The 25678-nt window shown below is 44.4% G+C and overlaps 1 protein-coding gene across 1 annotated transcript in view; it reads left to right on the forward strand.

Moving 5' to 3' along the window:
- The window catches only part of LOC148512048 (uncharacterized), a 140692-nt gene that overhangs the window by 50232 nt on the left and 64782 nt on the right, over positions 1 to 25678 (forward strand). The window contains exon 6 of the mRNA XM_088482365.1: positions 16259 to 16678. Within this exon, the coding sequence (XP_088338491.1) occupies positions 16259 to 16678 (420 nt within the window). The remainder of the gene's footprint in view (positions 1 to 16258; positions 16679 to 25678) is intronic.

The raw sequence follows: 25678 nt of genomic DNA on the forward strand, positions 1-25678 counted from the left end.
GGGGACCCCACAGCTCTCTGGCTGAAAGACCCCATATAAGGTGGCAGCTGAGTCCCCTGTCCTGTCACTATGGACATTCCTCACACCCTGCTCTGCTGTGCATGGCACCCTACGGGGCACTACTGCTGTGCATGGCACCCTACGGGGCACTACTGCTGTACATGGCACCTTACGGGGCACTACTGCTGTACATGGCACCCTACGGGGCACTACTGCTGTACATGGCACCCTACGGGGCACTACTGCTGTACATGGCACCCTACGGGGCACTACTGCTGTACATGGCACCTTACGGGGCACTACTGCTGTACATGGCACCCTACGGGGCACTACTGCTGTACATGGCACCCTACGGGGCACTACTGCTGTACATGGCACCCTACGGGGCACTACTGCTGTACATGGCACCTTACGGGGCACTACTGCTGTACATGGCACCCTACGGGGCACTACTGCTGTAGTGTGTGGGCACCCGTGGCACAATGCTGGGTACAGAGGACAGAGAGATGCCATATAATTATATAGAGTGGGGGCAGTGCTGGGGGATTCAGAGGCGCTTTAGGGACCGGAGGTCAGGTGGAACGCACAGAGCGGAAGTCGGGTGGAACGCACAGAGCGGAAGTCGGGTGGAACGCACAACCCGGAAGTCAGCTGGACCGCACTACCCGGAAGTCAGGTGGAACGCACAGAGCGGAAGTCGGGGTGGAACGCACAGAGCGGAAGTAAAGTGTGAGTCGAGGCCTCGTCTGGCTGGAGGTAAGTAGCTGTTACACATCTGCCTGCGGTGTGGTCATTTATATATAACATAGGGGCAGGTAATGTTGTATAGGGGGGAGGGGGGGAAATGAGGATGTGTCCCCCACACTATATGCTCCCCCCTCACACCCAGCTATCACTGTATGATGGGGAGGGGGAGAAATGAGGATGTGTCCCCCACACTATATGTTCCCCCCTCACACCCAGCTATCACTGTATGATGGGGAGGGGGAGAAATGAGGATGTGTCCCCCACACTATATGTTCCCCCCTCACACCCAGCTATCACTGTATGATGGGGAGGGGGAGAAATGAGGATGTGTCCCCCACACTATATGTTCCCCCCTCACACCCAGCTATCACTGTCTGATGGGGAGGGGGAGAAATGAGGATGTGTCCCCCACACTATATGTTCCCCCCTCACACCCAGCTATCACTGTATGATGGGGGGGAGGTGTATGGTCACCCTCACAGAGTATTATGCACATTAGGGGACGGGGGTGGGATTTTGTGGTGCAGCTACGCCACCATTACCGCCCGTCAGAGATTACAGAGACGTTGGGTTGGAGAGGGGGACGGACAGTCATAGAGGTCTCCTGCGGGAATATGGGGAGGGGGACAGATAGGTCACCCGAGGGGTTTACATAGCTATTATTCAATATCGACCAATGGTTTCCAAGGGGGAGGCGCCAGCCAATAACTGCGTTGATCCAGCAGACTCGCCACTTGGGCATATTCTGGGGGCGGTTAAACCTCATTTAAGTTTAGAGAAAAACAGAAGAATAAAAAGTATAGAGAGTCCTCTGAAGTACAGGAATAATTATTCCTTGTCTGTAAAGTGCTACAGCTGCAAGGAAAGAACCAGGTAGTGTCCTGGTCTAATACAGAGATATATGGTACAAAACAATATTCAGCGCTTATAGTACTTACATAGTATAGAAAAAATATTTTAATATGAATATACAAATATAAATGATCAATACAGGTTGAGTCTCCCATATCCAAAATGCTTGGGACCAGGGGTATTTTGGATAACGGAATATTCCGTATTTTGGAGTAATTGCATATCATAATGAAATATTTTGGGAATGGAACCCCAATGTACACACAGAATGCATTTATGGGTTATATACACCTTATACACACAGCCTACAGTATTATACAATATTTTCAATGATTTTGTGGCTCAAGTAAAATTTGTGTACATACATGAAATTAATTTGTTACATATACACCTTATACACACAGCCTGATGGTAATTTGATACAATATTTTTAATAATTTGTGCTTTAGAAAAAGTTTGTGTACATTGAACCATCAAAAATCAAAGGATTCACTATCTCAGTAATGCCAAAATAATTCCCTATTTCGGGATATTTGGATATGGGAGACCCCAACCTGTAGTACAAATAAATAGATTGAGTTATAATCACAGTGTAAAAAAAGAAAATAAAATTAAATTAAACTTATGCATTAACTATAATTACATAAATAAGGGATATGAATATCTGGAGGATAAGTAAATATATCATACACGTAGAAAAATATGTATATCATACACATTAAAAATGGCTGTGATTTAGAGTCAATCCCAATGTTTTGTAACGTGTCAAGTCTTTAGCACCTGGCGATTTTATAATTGGTTTTCAATTTAAGCCAATAATTGTGTTTCAAGAATCATGTGTATATGGGATATTCGTGTAGGGTTACTGAGTCAATCCCCTAAAATAATAACAGGACTGTCCTAAATTGTATCCACAGAATATTGGGTAACAGTACCTTTATTCCTACTTTCAATCAGCGTATGGATGTGGTGCTGAGCCCTGTTGAGCCGTATAGGTGAAATCAATGGGTCTCCGTACAATAGACAGTCTCCCGTTGTTGGAGGCCTGTGTCCCCAGGTGCTTATTACCTTTGTACAATAAGCGGGTGGATGCGGTATGGAGCCATGTGGAGCTGTGTAGATGAAACAATGGGTCTCTGTACAATGGACAGTCTCCCCTTGTTAGAGCTCTGTATCCCCGTGAAGAGATAATGCTGACGGTGGAATGAAGCCAGCAATGTAATTAGTCCTGGGGTATGGCCAGAGCCCGGTGCAGGGTGGTAGGTGATCGGCAGCTGCAGTCTGCGGATGAGTCCACCCCGTTGATGATAAAGGTGTGCGGCTTCTCCAATATGTGGGTCGCTGGTCTCCTGTATATAAAGTAATGATAGCTCAAGGGCTGTGTTAGGACGACTGTCCGACTGGCAAACACCGCTTGATAAGTGATGTGCAGGATCCCAATGACATACACAAAATCCTGGGCTTGTGGAATAAAATCCTTGAAATAGTACCCTCCAGGTAAGGAATGTCTAACACGTTTCCCAGTTGAACACAGCTTCGTCAGAGGGCGTCTCATTTCAGTTTAGGTCTAAGCGTGTGATCCCCGGTGAGTCTAGGACGCTCCACCTCCCAAACACATACTGTAACTGTGGTGAGATATTATCCTATATATAATTTGGGGGGAATTGTTTAGGGAATAGAATGGAAGAGGTAAAACATATTGGAAATAAGCCCCCTCTCCATCGCCGTCACCCGCCCAAACACGCAGCCTCTTCATTAGCGCCCGTGATTGGGATAACATGACTAATTGCTGTAAGAGAACGGATGCGATACAGTCTGTATGGGGGTATATTGAATAATAACAACTTGTCGTTATCTATCGGGACGGTGCCCATTTGGAGAGAATCCTTATCTAATTCAGGACACAAACTTTGATCACCATTTATAAAGTGTTTCTACAAAGTGCTTTTTGTCCTATTATGTTTAGTGCCCTCTGGTTTTATTCATGTACGTTATGTCATTAGTGCCCACTAACAAGGGTTCCACTGTGAGGTACAGCTGTATTATTTGTGGCTAATAGTAGGAGATAAAGGTATTTTACGCTGTTGATATAAATATGAGGATTTAAGAAGCTGTAATCAGCAGCACAAGCTCAGAACATGGGGTACACAAACCCTTTACAGTACAATAGGAATGCCTGCGATTTATCTGGGAGTGTATGCAGTGATCTTTGGTGTTTCCCCCAATACACAGGATTACACAGTAGTGAAGAAGACATCCGGTGTGTGACATCCACCTCACTCAGTGATACATGAGAGACACAATGACCAGAAGATCCTGGAACTCACCAACAAGATCATTAAGCTGCTGACTGGAGAGGTGACTGCTGGGAATGGGACATTATACAGTAACACCAGGGGATGTGTCTGGGTGATGACTGGAGAGGTGACTGCTGGGAATGGGACATTATACAGTAACACCGGGGGGATGTGTCTGGGTGGTGACTGGAGATGTGACTGCTAGGAATGGGACATTGTACAGTAACACCAGGGGATGTGTCAGGGTCTTGACTGGAGAGGTGACTGCTGGGAATGGGACATTATACAGTAACACCAGGGGATGTGTCTGGGTGATGACTGGGAAGGTGACTGCTGGGAATGGGACATTATACGGTAACACCAGGGGATGTGTCTGGGTGATGACTGGAGAGGTGACTGCTGGGAATGGGACATTATACAGTAACACTGGGGGATGTGTCTGGGTGATGACTGGAGAGGCGACTGCTGGGAATGGGACATTATACAGTAACACCAGGGGATGTGTCTGGGTGATGACTGGAGAGGCGACTGCTGGGAATGGGACATTATACAGTAACGCCAGGGGATGTGTCTGGGTGATGACTGGAGAGGTGACTGCTGGGAATGGGACATTATACAGTAACACCAGGGGATGTGTTTGGGTGATGACTGGGGAGGTGACTGCTGGGAATGGGACATTATACAGTAACACCAGGGGATGTGCCTGGGTGATGACTGGAGAGGTGACTGCTGGGAATGGGACATTATACAGTAACACCGGGGGGATGTGTCTGGGTGATGACCGGAGAGGTGACTGCTGGGAATGGGACATTATACAGTAACACCAGGGGATGTGTCTGGGTGATGACTGGAGAGGTGACTGCTGGTAATGGGACATTATACAGTAACACCGGGGGGATGTGTTTGGGTGATGACTGGAGAGGTGGCTGCTGGTAATGGGACATTATACAGTAACACCAGGGGAAGTGTCTGGGTGATGACTGGGAAGGTGACTGGTGGGAATGGGACATTATACAGTAACACCAGGGGATGTGTCTGGGTGATGACTGGAGAGGTGACTGCTGGTAATGGGACATTATACAGTAACACCGGGGGGATGTGTTTGGGTGATGACTGGAGAGGTGACTGCTGGTAATGGGACATTATACAGTAACACCTGGGGAAGTGTCTGGGTGATGACTGGGAAGGTGACTGGTGGGAATGGGACATTATACAGTAACACCAGGGGATGTGTCTGGGTGATGACTGGAGAGGTGACTGCTGGGAATGGGACATTATACAGTAACACCAGGGGATGTGTCTGGGTGATGACTGGGAAGGTGACTGGTGGGAATGGGACATTATACAGTAACACCGGGGGGATGTGTCTGGGTGATGACTGGAGAGGTGACTGCTGGGAATGGGACATTATACAGTAACACCGGGGGGATGTGTCTGGGTCTTGACTGGAGAGGTGACTGCTGGGAATGGGACATTATACAGTAACACCAGGGGATGTGTCTGGGTGATGACTGGAGAGGTGACTGCTGGGAATGGGACATTATACAGTAACACCAGGGGATGTGTCTGGGTGATGACTGGGAAGGTGACTGGTGGTAATGGGACATTATACAGTAATACCAGGGGATGTGTCTGGGTGATGACTGGAGAGGTGACTGCTGGGAATGGGACATTATACAGTAACACCGGGGGGAAGTGTCTGGGTGGTGACTGGAGATGTGACTGCTAGGAATGGGACATTTTACAGTAACACCAGGGGATGTGTCTGGGTCTTGACTGGAGAGGTGACTACTGGGAATGGGACATTATACAGTAACACCAGGGGATGTGTCTGGGTGATGACTGGAGAGGTGACTGCTAGGAATGGGACATTATACAGTAACACCAGGGGATGTGTCTTGGTGATGACTGGAGAGGTGACTGCTGGGAATGGGACATTATACAGTAACACCCGGGGATGTGTCTGGGTGATGACTGGAGAGGTGACTGCTGGGAATGGGACATTATACAGTAACATCAGGGAATGTGTCTGGGTGGTGACTGGAGAGGTGACTGCTGGGAATGGGACATTATACAGTAACACCAGGGGATGTGTCTGGGTGATGACTGGAGAGTTGACCGCTGGGAATGGGACATTATACAGTAACACCAGGGGATGTGTCTGGGTGATGACTGGAGAGATGACTGGTGGGAATGGGACATTATACAGTAACACCAGGGGATGTGTCTGGGTAATGACTGTATCATTGTGTGTGTCAGGTTCCTATAAGGTGTCAGGATGTCACTGTCTATGTCTCCATGCAGGAGGGGGAGTATATAGAGGAACACAGGGGTCTGTACAAGGACGTGATGATGGAGAATCACCGGCCCCTCACATCACTGGGTAAGTTGAGACTGTAATTTTTTGTACAGGGGAGATCAGGTATGGGGGCCCCCTTTATACACACACTTCACCTGATAATCACATATACACAAAGTACTCAGTCACTGTGTGTCTCCTACAGATGGTCCCATTAACAGAAATACCCCAGAGAGATGTCCCCGTCCTCTTTATTCACAGGAGGCTCAGGTAGGTGGGATTTAGGGTCAATATACCACCAAGACTGTCACTATATGATCTGTAGGGAAGCTGTGTGTCTTATACACTGATATGATACTATATAATCTCCATTAATCAGACATTAATTACATGTTATTTTGCTATTCTGTTGGTTATTTAGGCTGAAAGTCTGACTGATCTTAAGATTGAAGTTTTAGACAGAGAAGAAGAGACGTATGTGACTGATATAAAGGCAGAAGAGGGAGAGGAAGAGACGTATGTAGCTGATATAAAGGCAGAAGATGTAGAGGGAGAGGAAGAGACGTATGTTACTGATATAAAGGCAGAAGATGTAGAGGGAGAGGAAGAGACGTATGTGACTGATATAAAGGCAGAAGATATAGGGGGAGAAGAAGAGACGGATGTGTCTGATATAAAGGCAGAAGATACAGAGGGAGAAGAAGAAGAGACGTATGTGACTGATATAAAGGCAGAAGATATAGAGGAAGAAGAAGAGATGTACTTGATGGGTGATCAGCATTGTAAGGAGGAGGAAATCCCTACCGATATCAGCACAGGTGAGTAATAAACACTTATTACAGAAGAGAGTCACATATTCTCCTTGCTCAGATGCTACAGCAATCTCTTATCCTACACTCTCCTCTGTCAGTACAAACTAAAAAAGGAAATGTATCTTCCCAGTTAGGGAGTCAGGAGCCATCAGACCCTATTATATTCCTGCTCTTCCCTCACATCATGTCACTGTGTGTTACCAGCCCAGAGATCTGACCAGTTTACTCCCAACACTCTGGTGTATTTCATATATCACGAGCCATCAGCCCCTATTATACTCCTGCTCCCCCCCTCACATTATGTCACTGTGTGTTACCAGCCCAGAGATCTGACCAGTCTCCTCCCCACTTTCTCTGGTTTGTCTCATACATTAGGAGCTTCATGCCCTATTATATTAATTTTCTCCTGCTCACATCATGGAGGGACTAAGGAGAGTACACTGTTGGCGGGCCCCCAGCGTGATGATCGTCTTAGGGGCCTGGAGCTCCGGTGGCATTCCCGCCGGCTACCAAGCACTGGACGCACCATGTTGGACCAGATCAGCTGACCGCTATTCCTCAATGGCAGCTGGGCTATTGTCCACCTGACCACACCGGGAAATCACTGTGTGACTCAGAGTATAACTATCCTCTGACAGCATTCTCTACCTCATCTTCGTTACTGCTAGACGTCTTAGGCTCCAGCTCCCTGGCTAGCTGTCTGCAGTTCACCTGCCGATTCCTGCTGTGCTTCCAACCTGGCTCCAGCGTGTGCTATAGTTCAGTCCCAATCCGACTCCATTTTGTGCTACCTTTCGGTCCCAATCCGGCCCCAGTTTGTGCTACTGTCCAATCCCAATCCCAATATTGATCTACGCCTCTGAGACAGAGCAGTTTGCAGGTTCAGAAGTGAACGCTTTAAGTCTTGCACGCCCAGTACTTCACAGTCTTCTTTGCCTCCATGCAAGTTAATAGCTCGCACCTACAATATCTCCAGAGGACCGCATGAGGCATCATCGAGAAAAATTATGTCTGTATTGTGCCAGTCCAAATCACTTTATTGGATCTTATCCTGTGCCTTCGGGAAACTCCAAACCCTCACCTTTTCTGGAGTACTCAGGTTTGAGTTTTCAGCTAAATCTTCCCCGTAATCTGACTGTTTGTTGAATGTGACTTTGACCACCTCCCATGGTCCAAATCTTTTGATACCCTGTTTGACTCAGGAGCAGCCAGGAACTTTATTACACCATCAGTGGTTCACGAAACTTCCATTCCCATCAAGACTCTGACTGTCTTTCTCACAGTGGCAGAATGGGAATCGCATTCAAGGAGGTCTCATTACTCATTCCATTGCTAGAGCTACTTTTTATTCCCAAAGCTACTCATTGTCTTGTCCTCGGTCTTCCATGACTACAACTTCATAACTCTCAGGTTTATTGGCCTACATCACAGCTTAAGTCATGGGGTGCCTCTTCTTTCCAGTATTGCTGGTCTCATGTGATTCTTCTACGTTTAATCCAGTCTGGTGGGTCTGTAGTACTTCCAGAGGCCTATAAAGATTACCCTGATGATTTCAGTGAACATGCTGCTGATACCTTACCACCTCATAGGGAATGGGACTGTGTTATCTTATTACGGAGCTTTTTGATAGGTGTGAGAGGAGCAACTGTTCTCACCCAGCCTGATTTAAGAGGAGTCTACAATCTAATCAAAATTAAGGAAGGTGATAAGTGGAAGATGGCCTTTAATACATGAGATAGCCATTACGAATATTTAATCATGCCATTCGTTCCTTTGCAATTCCCTTGCTGTATTCCAGCACTTTGTAAATTAGATTTTCCGAGACATCTTGTATCCCTATGTAGTTGTTTACTGAGATGACATTCTGATATTCTTCTGAGACCTGGAGTGCTACCGGCAGTATGTGAAAGAAGTTCTGCAGAATCTATGTGACAATCATCTCTATGATAAACTGTCCAAGTGTATCTTTGAATTGCCTAAAGTTCAATTTCTAGGCTACATTATTTCCGGGAATAATCTTCAAATGGATCCTGAACAGTTTAGTGCCAATCGAGACTGGCCACAGCCCTCCACCTTGAAGGTGGTTCATCGATTTTTAGGTTTCACTAACTATTACCGGTAATTCATAAAAAAATTTGCTTCTTTGGTTAGCCCCAATAACAGCCTTAACAAAGAAGAGAGCCAATCTTTAGCACTGGTCTCCTGAAGCCATCTCTGCTTTTCATCATTTAAAATAAGCTTATACCTCGGCATCAATCCTACGGCAGCTGATTTGGAAAAAACGTTCTTCCTTGAAGTCGATGCTTTGTCTGTGGGAATAGGTGCTGTCTTATCACAGAACATGGAAGACGGGAAGCTTCATCAATGCCAGGTTTTCTCCCAAAGATTTTCTCCTGCTGAGAAATATTATTCAATTGGTGACCAAGAGCTCTTAGCCATCAAATCAGCCTTAGAGGAGTGGCGATACCCTTTAGAGTGGGCTAAATATCCCATAACTATTTTCTTGGATCATAAGAACCTGTAGCTAAATTCAGCCCAGTGTCTCAACCCTTGGCAGTCTTGCTGGGCCTTATTTTTCCCAAGGTAAAACTACAAAATAACCCTCCGCCCTGGATTCCAAAATCATAAGGCAGACAAACTAAGACATGCCTGGTCCACTAAAAAGCATGCTATCCATCGGGAATCTCATCCTATTCCATAGCCACTTTCATTCGCCAACACCTAGGTAGTCCCTGTACCACCACCCGGTAAGATGATCGTACATCCAGAACTCCACCAGACATTGTTAACATGGGCTCATGGATCCTTATTCGCTGGTCATGCTGGTATCCAAAAAAATGTAAATTTCTTTCACGCTCCTTTTGGTAGTCTTCCATGAAATTAGATGTTCAAGAGTTTATCACCTCATGTTTCAAATGCGCCCAGTATAAAAACTATCATGAAAATCCATTCAGTCCTCTCCAACCACTATCGATAGCAAAGCAGCCACGGACCCATTTATCAATGGACTTTATTACTGCTGCCTGTCTCAAAAGGACGTAATACTTCCTGGGTGGTGGTGGATCATTTTTCTAAAATTACCCATTTTATTCCTTTGTCCGGTCTTCCATCAGCACCCATCTTCATATTTTTCGTCTCCATGATCTCTGCAATGAAATCGTCTCAGACAGAGGTGTACAGTTTGTGGCCAGGTTCTGGAGAGCATTGTGTTCTGCAATACAAGTCAAATTAAAGTTCTCTTCAGCATATCATCCCCAAACTAATGGGCAAATGGAGATGGTAAACCAAGACCTAGAGACATTTGTTTGCTTGTATTTGACTTCCTCCAGGACAATTGGGTGGACCTTCTGCCTTGGGCAGAGTTTCCCACAACTCCTGATACCATACTGCTACTAATATAACTCCATTTTTCAGTCTTTGGCTTCCACCCTTGTTTTCCAGACTTCCAGTTGTTAAACTATGTGGATGTTTCTGCAGCTTCTAAAACTCTTCAGTCTTTAACCAAAATTTGGAAAAGTGTACATTCCTCCCTTAAGAGAGCCTCTTCCAGTTACAAGAAATTTGCAGATCGGAAATATCAAGCTCTACATTTAATATCTGGAGATCGCATTTGGCTATCAATTCGGAATATTCGATTGAGTTCCCATTATGAAATTTGTTCCTTGTTACATTAGACCCTTTCCAATTTCTCATGTATTAAATCCTTTAGCCTACAAACTGAAATATCCAACCCATTTGCAGATGCCTAATTCATTCCATATACATTTTCTCTGAACATTAATATAAAATTGATTCCAGTCTTCGGCACCTAAGACTCCTAAAATCAAGACTCGCAGAGCAGTGGAGTTTGAAATTGATCAACTCCTGGATTCCCATCATCATTTTGGTCGTCTTCAATATCTTTCACTGGAAGGACTATGGCCCAGATGAAAAAGCCTGAATTGATTCTGTAGATGTTCATGCTCTGAAATTTATGAAAGCTTTTCACAGGAAGTATCCTTCTAATCCCAAAGGCTGTCTGGAAGCCACCCTCAGCAGAGGGGGTATTGTCAAGAATCATCTTCACCCTCAGTGCCGACACCATGCTGCTCTGTCCTGGCGGAGGTCCCGACCTAGAGGGACTTGGAAGAGTGCGCTGTTGGGCCCCCAGCTTGGTGGTGGTTTCAGGAGCCTGGAGCTCCTGCCGGCTCTGGACCCTGGGCACCTCCATGTTGGTCCTGATCAGCTGACCGCTATTCCCCAATGGCAGCTGGGCTAATGTCCACCTGAGCATACCAGCTACTGACCGCATTACCCAGGGTATAAATATGCTTCTCTGACAGCATTTTGTGCCTGATCTTCGTCGCTGCTAGATGTCCTAGGCTCCAACTCCCTGGCTAGCTGTCTGCAGTTCACCTGTCTATTTCTGCTGTGGTTCCAATCTGGCTCCAGTGTGTGCTATTGTCCGGTTCCAATATTGCTTCAGTTTGTGCTACAGTCCGATCCCAATCTGGCTCCAGTTTATGCTTCAGTCTGGTCACAATCCGGCCCCAGCTTGTGCTAAGTTCAAGTCCCATTCCGTCTCTTGTTTGTACTATAGCCCTGTCCCAATCTGGGACAAATTGATGCTACATTCCGGTTCCAGTCCCAGTGTTTATTTCCAGTGCACCTTTCTCCTAGTACTCTCCTGCTGCATAACATCATATACATCCTTCATCTATGAGGAAGAGCTACATACATCCTTCCCTACGCCAAACCTCCCGAGCTATCAGGTATCAAAGGCTCTCCTGGGAAGTCCAGAACCCGCAGTCCTTACACACAGGAGCTGGTGGATTCCCTGAAGTCTTCTCCCACTGGCAAACGCCTTGGCCCCGATGGGTTTACAATGTCATATTACAAAACTTTTGGAGACTTGCTGCCTCCTAAAATGCTTTTGGCCTTGTTGCACCTCCTATTATGATTAAGATTACGATGTGCAGCCAGTTCCCCCGCTTTTTTTCCTCTGTGTTTGGGTGTATTTAAGGTACATATGAAGGCGATTCCCCTTCTCCTGGGCTAGCACTCCTCTCACCTGTCCCAGGTGATTTTATTGGTATGGGTCTTCTATATTGCAGTACACACATTTAATGGGCTTTATTAAAGGTCCTAGATAAATAATTGTGTGTCAGTATTAGGGATGTAATGGACTCACCTTATGAGGGTCACCGTGACGGTGTAGGTGGGCATACATCTTTGGTCATACATGTACTAAGTAACCTAACTTAAAAATGTTAATTTAATTAAATGACAGTCTATCAGCCACATCCTCTGAAACTTAAATGTAAACATTCTATATCTGAACATACAAATCATTGGTTTATAACACAGAGATAAGAAATAGACAGAAATTACGGCGCTAAATGGGTATGACAATAATACATCCCTTTAGTGTAGAAGGTGTAGTCTTATAGAGGATGCAATCGACTGGAATCTTTTGTCTTCTTAATAGAGGCCCTGAAATTTGATAGTTGCTTGGTTACAGCATGCAGGAAGACATTAAAAAGATGGAAGAACCAGTATGAAGTAATATCTTGAAACCACCAATAGAAAATCAATTATTCAAAGTGGGATATCCTATATATCAAATAGTGTATTATAGCGTACCCCACTCACATCGCATGTGGTGGGAAAACACGTAATAAAGGTATCTTTGATATAGAATTTCTCCTTAATTGGTTTAGCGTACCCAACTCACTTCTTGCTTTTGTAAATGAAAATGCACAAAGGTATCTTTAATCCTTCTGACCAATATATCATAAGCAAATATACACGATTCTTCCTGATGGATTTAAATCTTTTCAAATATGAAATGCTGAACAACGTACCCCTACTCACACTCTGTTGTGGCTGTTAAATCATATAAAGGTATCTTTGTATAAAGAAGTGTGGGTGCATACCCCAACTCACGTAGAGTATGACGATGGAACTCCTATCAAGGTATCTTTTCCAACAAGCCTTGAACCTTCAGTATGGAACTTCAATGATATTACTCCAGAATATGTGAGTAAGCAGCCACAAAAATATTTCAATCCAAAAACATTTCCTCTTTTAAAAAAATAATCGTCCCCAATAAAGACAAATAGCAGCACAAAAAGTCATAAAATGTGCATGGACAGCACAATTAAAAAACAAATAGCTGTCTTGAAAAAGGTCCTAGTGACCGAAACGCATTGACAACTATCCAAGGTGTGAGTAGCTCAATACTGGAATTTTATTTCCATCATTGGAAACTTTTTTATTCAATATTGAATTTATTTCATGTTTTTTGTTTTTTCTTTTTTAAATGCTATTTGTTTTTTAATTGTGCTGTCCATGCACATTTTATCACTTTTTGTGCTGCTATTTGTCTTTATTGGGGACGATTATTTTTTTAAAAATTAAAATGTTTTTGGATTGAAATATTTTTGTGGCTGCTTACTCACATATTCTGGAGTAATATCATTGAAGTTCCATACTGAAGGTTCGAGGCTTTTTGGAAAAGATACCTTGATAGGAGTTCCACCGTCATACTCTACGGAATTTGGGGTATGCACCCACACTTCTTTATACAAAGATACCTTTATTACGTGTTTTCCCACCACATGCGATGTGAGTGGGGTACGCTATAATACACTATTTGATATATAGGATATGCCACTTTGAATAATTGATTTTGTATTGGTGATTTCAAGATATTACTACACATTGGTTCTACCATCTTTTTAATGTCTTCCTGCATGCTGTAACCAAGCAACTATCAAATTTCGGGACTCTATTAAGAAGACAAAAGATTCCAGTCGATTGCATCCTCTATAAGACTACACCTTCTACACTAAAGGGATGTATTATTGTCATACCCATTTAGCGCCATAATTTCTATTTCTTATATCTGTGTTATGTATTGTTTCTTTTGAATTGTGGTGAAATTCGTAGAATATTGACTAAATTAAGGGCAGCTGGGTAACGCGCCCTAAGAAGTTTTCTCCTCACCTTCTTTCAAATCATTGGTTTAGCTCAGGCATGTCAGACTCAAAATACCAACCGGGCCAAATATTCAAGGTCTACGAGTGTATGAGCCGCAACAAATGAAATTTTGAAAGGTTTATTATTAATAAAAACCAATGCAATGCCCCCTGTATTAGAGCCCCTTTTGCAATGCCCCCTGAATTTGTGCCCATTTGCAATGCCCCTTATGCAGTGCCCTAGTAGTGCCCATTATGCAGTGCCCCAGTAATGCCCCTTATGTTGTGCCCCCAGTAATGTCCCTAGTAATGTCCCTTATGCAGTGCCCCCAGTAATGTCCCTAGTAGTGCCCCTTATGCAGTGCCCCCAGTAATGCCCCTTATGTTGTGCCCCCAGTAATGTCCCTAGTAGTGCCCCTTATGCAGTGCCCCCAGTAATGTCCCTAGTAGTGCCCCTTATGCAGTGCCCCACGTAATGTCCCTAATAATGCCTCTTATGCAGTGCCCCAGCAATGCCCCTAGAAGTGCACCTTATGCAGTGCCCCCAGTAATACCCCTTATGTTGTGCCCCTTATGCAGAGCCCCAGTAATGCCCCTTATGCAGAGCCCCTAGTACTGTCCGTAGTAGTGCCCCTTATGCAGTGCCCCAGTAATGCCTCTTATGCAGAGCCCCCAGTAATGTCCTTAGTAGTGCCCCTTATGCAGAGCTCCCAGTAATGCCCCTTATGTTGTGCCCCCAGTAATGCCCCTTTATGCAGAGCCCCCAGTAATGCCCCTTTATGCAGAGATCAGTGAGATTGGTGCAGGCTTCTGTGTGTGTATAGTGTAAAAGAGTAGAAAAAAAGCAGCTTGGGGTCGCCGTCCCAAAGCATAAACAGCACCGGGCTTTTTGAGCCATTCTTGGTTCAGGCAATACAGGTGAAAATGGAGTGGGGGTTCCCCTGTATTTCTATGGGAAACACGACGATTATTTACCAAATACTGTACTTAGAGTACAGTGCTATTGTCCGTGGACATGGATAATTTGTTTTTTGATTTTGCCAAGTCCCGGAATGTCTACATGGAGAAGAGGACCGACTGCCACCATAGAGTAGTGTGAGTGCGAGTGTGTATGTGTCATGTCGTTTGTTCAATATTTCCATTACAGTAAGACTAGAAGTGCCAGCAGGCCCTTAGGTCCCGGAATTTCAGCACTTGCGGATCTCCAAGTGCCAACATGCCGGGACTGGCTTGATGGGACCAGTAGTCCCACTATAATGGACAATATTCTATATTTATATAATTAACCCTGCACCCAAAGGTACAAGGAGTGTGGGGAATAGCCCCGGGCTATTAGGCTGGGGTATACTTAGGAGGGGGTGCCCTTTTTTTTGGAGGGACCTACTTCCCATGGAATCCCAGTCCTGGGCTGACTCTAGTTGGAGGATTTAATGCTTTTGGCCAGGGGACCCTGTGAATTGTGTCCCCTTTTCTGTGACATTAACCCCCAGCTAGTAAGAGCCGTGTGCTGGTTGATGGAAATACAGGGGACCCCCGCGCTGGTTTCTTCCCTTATTTCCTAAACCTGGACTGGCTGAAAAGGTATTTGTTGGTGCATTTTATATGTAATATCCTAATGTTAGAGAATATTAATATTGATTCATTATCTGCCCAGTTCCTATTTCTTTTTAATTGAGCGCAGTCTGATTGTTTTTTGTAAACCCTGCTATATGCATAGGGCAACTTACAATGTCAGTAATGAGTTATACAATTGTACCTTGCAGCATATTCAATGTATCTATTTGGTGGTAATTCTGGGACATTTAACTATAGACTTTATTGGACAAAGTAAACTTGTCATAGGGGAAATATTCATATTGCCATGTATTTTATTTCCAGCACATGGATGTAACAGCAGGAATGTCTCAGAGGAATTTCCCATACTCTCTCCAGATTGTGAGCTAGAAGGTAACAACATCACAGGAGATTTTCCACGAGAAGGTCCCATTATACACCCAGTACATCACCGTGCAGATGTGTCATCTCATCCCTCTACTCATGGGGACTGTTCTCCTGATAACTCTGATATTGGAACTTCTAGTACAAATAAAATATTTCCCTCTCCTACAGGGAAAGCTAAGGCAGGAGAGAGGCCATTTCCATGTTCTGAGTGTGGGAAATGGTTTACATACAAATCATATCTTGTTAGACATCAGAAAAGTCACACAGATGTGAAACCATTTCCATGCTCTGAGTGTGGCAAATGTTTTATAGATAAATCAGATCTTGTTAGACATCAGAGACATCACACAGGTGAGAAACCATTTCCATGCTCTGAGTGTGGGAAATGTTTTACACACAAATCATTTCTTGTTAGACATCAGAGAAGTCACACAGGTGAGAAACCATTTCCATGTTCTGAGTGTGGGACATGTTTTACACAGAAATCTGATCTTTTTACACATCAGAGAAGTCACACAGGTGAGAAACCATATCCATGTACTGAGTGTGGGAAATGTTTTACACATAAATCAGATCTTGTTAGACATCAGAGAAGTCACACAGGTGAGAAACCATTTCCATGCTCTGAGTGTGGGAAATGTTTTACATATAAATCATCTCTTGTTACACATCAGAGTTGTCACACAGGTGAGAAACCATTTCCATGCTCTGAGTGTGGGAAATGTTTTAGAAACAAATCACATCTTGTTATACATCAGATAATTCACACAGGTGAGAAACCATTTCCGTGTTCTGAGTGTGGGAAATGTTTTGCACAGAAATCAAATCTTGTCGTACATCATAAAATACATAAAATATCCATAACCTGATGGGTATTAATCAGGTTTGCAGCAATACTGGCTTGCACAACAAGGGAATAGGGGAAGGGGATTCCTTCTGCACAAGTATAGTAGGATTTATAAAATCAGATGTCTCGCAATTTGTCTATTTACTGTATCTCCATAATGACCTAGGGGGTGCTACCTATGACAACCATTGCAATTGTATACCAACAGAGGAAAAAAGTCATATAATGACGCACAAAGGAGAATATTATTTTAAACATAACTTATTATTTTGCAATAAAATGTTAAACATTGTCAGCGAAATATGATTAAGAGCAAAACAACTAAATTGTGCAAAGACCGGGAATTAAAGAAATGTGATTAAAACCAAGTGTTTCATTGTGTATTATTCATATGCTTATTCCTATATTTGTTTCTCATAAATAGTCAATGAGCAATATATGGCGGTAATCCTAATATGTGTATTGCTGACAGATTAACAGCAGCCTTTTGTACCTATATACATGAGTCATCTGGTAAAATATATCCTAGAGAGCCATAAAATAAATGCTTACCACTAATAAACAATAGTAAAGAGAACAACCTAGGCACTCAAATGCAAAATAAGCAGCACACAGCTAATCACGGTCAAACCCTAATAACCTGAATACAGTGAGACATATAAAATTGATCAGATAGATGCATTATTGCACAGGTTAAGGAGAAATGAACTAGAAGGAAATGTACTTCCCTTAAAAGTCTTGCTCAATCCCAGATGTGATTTTTCACGATTCTCAACATATGTCATAATAGGTAATATTCAGTATACATGGAGAAAAAAGCATAAAAGAAACATGGTGTAATAAAACACAATTTATTTCCATAAAAACATCAAACAAATAATAAAGTCAGGCAAATTGGAGGTTTACCAGATATAGATGGTAAGTAGATATAATAGAGATGTAGGCTCTGGAATCTCTCTCTGGACAGCCTACCGGAATATGAGTCAGCTCCTATCACCTGCTTCCAACGCTTATCGAGTACACCTCTCTTAGGGCAGGGTGAAAAGGAAGTGCTATTTATGTCATGGTGGCTAATTACATCAATGCCAAAGGTGACCATAATTGCAATAAGTAAAAAATTCCATAATGTCTGCACAAGAATATATAATATCTTCCCTTTAAACATGCTTACTAAAGCGAGCATTATCTATAATACTATTGCAGAAATCCATATTAGTATATCACCCCCGTTAGTCAATTGCGTCTACCTCCGGTTCCTTAATATGGTACAATTAGAAACTTAAACTCGCAAATTGGGTAATTATAACATAGCTATAGTGATAAAAGATACTTCCAAATGTCTATGAAATAACTAAAACACTAAAACGGATCGCTTCCAGTCCTCAAATCGGTGGAACGCACACGGTTGCTGGAAGAAATGCCACATACTGTCCCACAATGTAAGTCCTGCGTCTTTCCCAGGTGCTATGCTGTGGGCCATGGCTGCTGGGTGGCAACTTGATGACCCCAGGTGTATGAGGGTCTTGCTGCCCCCGAACAAGCTCTCCACTGGCATGTCCTCCTTTGGACGGAGTGTGTAACTGCTGCAGCGCCTCTTTGCTAATGATGCTGGTATGGTCTCCTGACAGGCTACTTTGGACCATGGCTGCTGGGTGGCATGCAGGAGGCATAATAAGAGAACTGTGCTCAGACCAAGAGAGCCGGAAGAGGGGTCAGTACGTTCCCTCTAATCTTTTGGCCACAGGAATAAGGGAGAAATGTTCTTATTTCTCAGTAGTCCTTAGAAGATCTGTAAGACCCACTTATAGGTAGCAATTCTATACACTTTACATGGGCTTCAAGCCATCTTAAATAGGTATAAACATACATCTGGAGATGGGTAAATCAGCCAGAGCTGTATGTGGTGAGTGGAAGCCAGGAGATCCAGCCACATCCAGGATGCTGGGATTCCGGCAATCAAAATGTCAACACAGGAATCCTTACCGGTGCTGGCATCCTGACCGTTGGGATCCTGAAGGTAAGTACTGGGATTAGGGGGAGGGTTAGCATTAGGGGTTTGGGTGAGGCACTAGGGGGAGGATTAGGGTTAGACACTAAGGGGGGAGGGTTAGGTTTAAGGTGCAGGGAGGGGGTTAGGTTTAGGCACCAGGGAGGGACTGTTAGGGGAGGGTTAGACTACAAACCAACAAGTGTCGGTATTCTAATCCTGCCGTGATCCCAAAAGCCGGTATTCCATATGTATTCCGCCACATTCATCCTAACCCTCTACCAAACCTCTTTATGCATCACACTTTTCCTCTTAAAACACTGTTTGGTTTATCCTCACATGTCCTAGATTAAGCATGAGAGTGAGGATACATAAGGACTGTATGCCTCTGGCTGGTTTCAGTATATTATGTTGACAAACACAATGTCAACAAATTGATCATATCGACAACCTACTTTGAGCCAAATGCTAACCCGAATGTCGACATTTTCACCTAAACTCATATGTCAACATTTTAAATATCAACATTATAAACATGTCAACATCATAACATTTGTGTTTTCGACCTATGATTGCAAATCCTGTGGCCGGGGACCCAAGCCACGCAGCTGAGGTGGCCACCATGGCATAACATTACCTGCTGCTGCGACACTGAAAGGAGATATTGGCACTACTGGCTTTATGTGAACTGCATGTAATGATGTATGTACATTGTTTCCAGTACTGAATGGCATCTGGTGGCTGCGACACCAAGGGCGTGTTATCTCCCAGTGCTGGGCACAGTGCTGGGTCAGTGGATAATGTCCAATATTCAGAGTAGGAGATCCTGTATTATAAGGCGTACTTACTGTACATAAATGAATAGTTATACAACTGTATTCAGCTATCATCTGGATTACCCTGCAGCCTCGGGCCAGCGACGTTCTGGGCTGCACTTGTACAGCGCTGAGCGCAGGACACAGAATGTCTAATAATGGGCCTATTTCAGAGATTTCTACGGTATCTACCACTGTATCAGGCCCAACATTCCCAAATACTGACTGGTCACTTTTATATAATAGCACTTTTCCTCATAGTGCCTGTGTGACTCTTGAGGTGGGAAAGATACCTATTAATGGACACAGGTAGTCACATATTAAACATTTGATGAACCAAGTCAATGATGACTAAATAAGTGGCAGGCTTATCAAAGGAGCAAGGCAATTGACCAGTTCCTGTGAAATTTAAGTTTGGAAGAAAATGTCCTGGTTTGTTAACTTATCTAAAGAGGCTTGGGGCTGGTCACCTGCTGCATGCTTTTTCTGTATTTAAAGGGCTGACGTGGCTCTGTAAGATGTATATCCTCTATCTGATAGGAGAGAACTTTTGTGACATCTTGTATGCTGCAAAGTAACTTTCATTGTGGATAGATCCTCTGTGCAATAAACATCTACTTGTTTCAAGATGCCTGCATCTGCTTGCATCCTGTGACTACCAGAGTGGCCCAAATGCTGCTCTTTTAACCGGCTGTTCTGGGTTGAGACCAGTGTCTCCAATCTCAAGCCCACTTCCAGTTATCCAGTGCAGACAAGTTCATAGTGAGGGACCAGTGGAAATTAGCAAACACTAACCAGGAGTTGTTGCAGCAGCATGTCCAGAAGTTGGCGGTTCCAGGTCCTTGTGATAGAAGCCCGGGAGAAGCAGTTCCAGGTGCCATTGTATCACCTTACAACACAACCAAAAATGACATGAGGTAGGCGCTCAGGAGCAGCGAGGTTTTGTAGAGAAGGAAAATGCAGAAGGCGATAGCAACCACAAGGGCAGCCTAACAGCATATACTCTACAGGAACTGTTGAGTACTCCAAGCCCATCCCAAATTGACCGACGCTGTGTTCAACTATAATCCCCACCATCCAAATGTCCCACGAGGGTTGGAACTAATACCCTTGCTGATCGACTGCAAACGTTGGTAGAGCAAGCAACAGGGAATGTGTAGATACTCATCATCCAGAGGTGACACATCAAGTGGGTACCACAGGCTTTCAGCCACAAGGGCAAAAGCGCCCAACAAGTAGCCAACTCCAAAGGACTGTGGGCTTGATTCACTGCCGTACGCAGCTGTTCTGTGCCTGCCTATGCATCACAGTGCACGTGCACGAACTGGCCGCTGTGATCGGGACTGCGCGTGTGATCGGGACTGCACGTGCACGAACTGGCCTCTGTGATCGGCACTGCGATCACAGTGACTACGCAGATCCATCTCAGAGTGGATAACAGGAAGTGCAGTTTGTGGGAGGTGGTCTGAGAAATGGAGGCATCACAGTGCGTTTGCAAGCCATTGCAGGGGCGTGCAAAAATTAGCCACTGCGATGCTGTACGCAGTCTGCGACTCAGGATGCAGTCAGGAAGCCGATGGTCGAAATGATGACCGCTGGCTTTCCGACTGTCAAATCCCGGCAAGGGTCTAATGACAGGCGTCAAAATCCCGCCGCCTGTCATTTTACCTACGCCAGGAGCCCGACGCTCGGCATACCGATTGAAGGTAAGCCTGGTGGTGGGGGCGGACAGCCGCGGGGGATGAGGGTTAGGTATGGGGCTCCCGGGGGGGACTTAGAGATAGGCACCCCCCGGGAGGGTTAGGCTAGGGAAAGGGGGGTTTAGGGTGAGGCACCCCCGGGGAGAGGTTAGGAACCCCCCTGGAGACTTAGATTTAGGCTGCGGGGAAGGGGGGGTTAGGTTTAAGCACTTACAAGGGGAGTTAGGCACCTGGGGGGAAGTTAGGGTTAGGCACCCCTAAGGGTGGGTTAAGGGGGGTAAGGTTAGTGAATACTTAAAATACTTACCTTTTGGGATCTTCACTGCATTCTTCCAGCGTTGGGATTTGAACCGCCGGACATGCGTCTGGCGGTATTTCATACCGATCCCGAGCACTCATAGCGTGCGCTGAAGATAGAAATTCCTGAGGAAGTGTGCATGAGGCTGCGATGGTACTCGATTGTACCGATGGTTTTGCAGTCTTGCTAAACAGTACGTAAGTGTGCTAAGTAAAGTGGGTGCTTGTGTAGTGCTGCTGAAGGTATAGGGATTACAATGAATTAGCATACTATCACAGTTGAACTGCGTATGTAATCGCCATTGCATACGCAGTTGCGATCCGTAGTGAACTAGGCCCTGTAGCAACAGAGGGATTTGACTCTTCTGCTCATCAACCCCCAAAACAAGTATCCATCAACGCAGGTGGTTTTGGATAGTGTCCACTCTGTATTGTCTCTGCATGTTACCAGAGACCACCAGAGCCACAACTAGACAAAAAGGCAATATTGTTGCAGGATAAACCGACCTGTAAGGGTCAACTGTCTTATACCCCATGCACCCCAGAATCCTGTCCAAATCAATGGAGTTTGACTGGCTTATTTAACTGTGAAGGTGAGTCCAAAGAGAATGTTCCCACTCAAGTCAGTTGAAAAGTGTACAGGGAGAGTCACCTGCACAACCAACCAGCATATATGTGCAGACACCTATATTTAGTCCAAGTGGGTTTCTATAGGGAGAAGAACTAAGAGACTCTGGGGCCTGAGGTGAGGGGATCTGGGAGTGTCAGTGACATCACATATCTATAGTAATAATACAGGGACATAACTGGGGAGGTGAGGGGATTGGGAGTGTCACAGTGACATCACTTATATCTATAGTAATAATATAGGGACATGACTGGGGAGGTGAGAGGATCTGGGAGTGTCAGTGACGTCACATATCTATAGTAATAATACAGGGACATGACTGGGGAGTTGAGGGGATCTAGGAGTGTCAGAGTGACGTCACTTATATCTATAGTAATAATACAGGGACATGACTGGGGAGGTGAGGGGATCTGGGAGTGTCACAGTGACATCACTTATATCTATAGTAATAATACAGGGACATGACTGGGGAGGTGAGAGGATCTGGGAGTGTTACAGTGACTTCACTTATATCTATAGTAATAATACAGGGACATGACTGGGGAGGTGAGGGGATATGGGAGTGTCACAGTGACATCACTTATATCTATAGTAATAATACAGGGACATCACTGGGGAGGTGAGGGGATATGGGAGTGTCACAGTGACTTCACTTATATCTACAGTATTAATACAGGGACATGACTGGGGAGGTGAGGGGATCTGGGAGTGTCACAGTGACATCACTTATATCTACAGTATTAATACAGGGACATGACTGGGGAGGTGAGGGGATCTGGGAGTGTCACAGTGACATCACTTATATCTATAGTAATAATACAGGGACATGACTGGGGAGGTGAGGGGATCTGGGAGTGTCACAGTGACATCACCTATATCTATAGTAATAATACAGGGACATGACTGGGGAGGTGAGGGGATCTGTGAGTGTCACAGTGACATCACTTATATCTATAGTAATACAGGGACATGACTGGGGAGGTGAGGGTGTGAGGTTCTGGTTTTGTTGTGGGCCCGGGGTGGTAAAAGGAGCAGACACTGAAGCAGATTTAAAAATAAACATGGAGTTTTTAATGAGTGGCTTAACAGACATGAATGTGGAAAAATAAAAAGTCCAGGTATAGCACTAAAGTGCACTTGGGAAACTGTAGTGAAGCAATGGGAAAAAGTCCAGGTAGTGGTAACAGAAGGTAGTCCAGTATTCCAGGGTTTGTGAGGCTGAAAAGAATTGCAGGCTGAAATGAGTTGGAGACTGAAGTGAATTGCAGACTGAAGTGAATTGCAGGCTGAAGTGAGATGCAGGATGAAGTGAATGGCAGGCTGAAATGAATTTCAGGCTGAGAAATAATGTCCAGGGAAACTGCAAGTGGAGGCAAGGTGCAGGGTAACAGCTGACACAGGTACTCAGGCAAGGGAGAGGCAAAGGAGGAGGCAGGAGCCAGAGGGGCTGGAACAGGCAGGGTAGGTAATGATCCCAACAGACAGGTGAATGAGCACAGGAACTCTCAGCTCTCGCTGAGAAACACATTGCACTGGCAATGAGAGGAAGCTTGGCACTCCCTTAAATACCCAGTGCTGCACTGTGACAGGCCAGAGAGAGAATGTGACATACCAGGATAGGACGACTAGGTCACATGACCGGAGGCAAGATGGCGGTACCCATGCCAGATCGGAATGGAAGCACCACCAGGCCTAACCAGACCAGAGTGACAGTATGCCCGCAGAGGACTACGTGCAGCCAATGCACCCCGCCAGATACCAGCGCCACCGCTGGTATAGATACATATGTGATTGATATTAAGGCAGAAGATATAGAGAGAAGAGACATATGTGACTGATAATGCAGAAGATATAGAGGAAGAAGAGACGTATGTGACTGATATTAAGGCAGAAGATATAGAGGGAGAAGAGACGTACTATATATGACTGATATAAAATTGGAAGATATAGAGTGATAAAAGACGTATGTGACTGATATAAAGGCAAAGGATAAAGATGCAGAAGAAATGTATGTAACTGACAATAAGGCAAATGATATAGAAGACTGAGGTGTAAATAACTGAGAGGTTTCATCTTAATATTAAATACGAACAAGCTGGTAAATTTGCCAAGACATGTGGCATAGATTGAGAAAAGCAAAGGATCTTATACAGAGTCTTGCGCTCTCCAATTGATAGAGGTAGGTAGGAGGTGGATTCAGTAAAATGAACACTCAAAGAGTGATTAGATAAGTAAGCTGAGAACCAGGATAAGGATGTGTCCTTAACATATAGGGATTGCAGTGTTTGTATGAATATGGTCAAGTGTCAAATGCAAATTACATATGAAATTATGCACATTGCGTTTGTGTCGTGACGTGAAGATGTTAGATCAGAGGCCATGTTACTTACTTAAACTTTGAAATAAGCTTTCATTTCAGCTACAGTTCTTCGACATCTGAATCCTGGTTTACCTTTTATTATTGATGTGGATGTATCTCAAATAAGTGTTGGAACAATTCTCTACAAGAAGACTTGAGTGATAATAAGTTGCATCCTTGAGCTTTCCTGTCTCGGAAATTCTCTGATGCCGAGGCAAATTATAATGTTGGGAACAGAGAACTACTTGCTATATAATGGGCCTTTGAAGACTGGAGACATTGGCTAGAAGGGGCTATATACACCATCATGGTCATCACGAACCACAAAAATGTATTGTATATTAAGTCAGCCAAAAGACTTAACTCTAGACAGGCACGTTGGGCACTGTTCTTTACCCAACTTAATTTTATCATTACTTGGTCAAAAACTGTCACAGCTAATGCCTCGTCATGATGTTTTCTTCAGGAGCATAAAACCACTACTACTAAAGTACCTATCATCCCTACAGCTTCCATTCATGCCGACCTAGCACGAGCTTCAGTCCCTGCAAACTCAGGCTCCTTCTAAGATTCCTCAAGGACTTTGTATGTTCCAGAATGTTTGAGGGGTAACGTATTATCAGACTTTCATAATAATAAAGTGTCCGGTCATCCAGGAATTTCTAAGCCTCTGGAGTTACTGTCTCGCTGTTTGGTAGGCTACTATCGCTCAGGATGTCAGAGCGTTTGTTCAGGCTTGTGAAGTCTGTGCCAAGAATAAAACTCATCGAATTCCTCCAGCTGGACCACACCTGCTTTTGCCATCAAACCATGGTCACATATTTCGATGGATTTTATTGTGGATTTGTCAATTTTCTCTGGTTGTGATATCATCTGGGTGGTGGTGGATTGTTTCAGCAAGATGGCTCATTTTAGTCCTCTGACCAAGCTTCCCAGTGCTAAAAACTTTGCTACATTGTTCATCCAGCATGTTTTCAGGTTGCATGGTTTACCTTCAGATATGTCTGACAAAGGTTCTCAGTTCTTTGCCCACTTTTGGAAATTATGCTGCTCTTTAGGTATTAACCTTAGTTTATCATGCGCAGTCTAATGGTCAAACAGAACAAGTTAATCAATCACTGGAACAGTAACTACGTTG

The sequence above is a fragment of the Taudactylus pleione genome, unplaced genomic scaffold (genome assembly GCF_031769625.1).
Source record: "Taudactylus pleione unplaced genomic scaffold, aTauple2 ptg000285l, whole genome shotgun sequence".
NCBI lineage: Eukaryota > Metazoa > Chordata > Amphibia > Anura > Myobatrachidae > Taudactylus > Taudactylus pleione.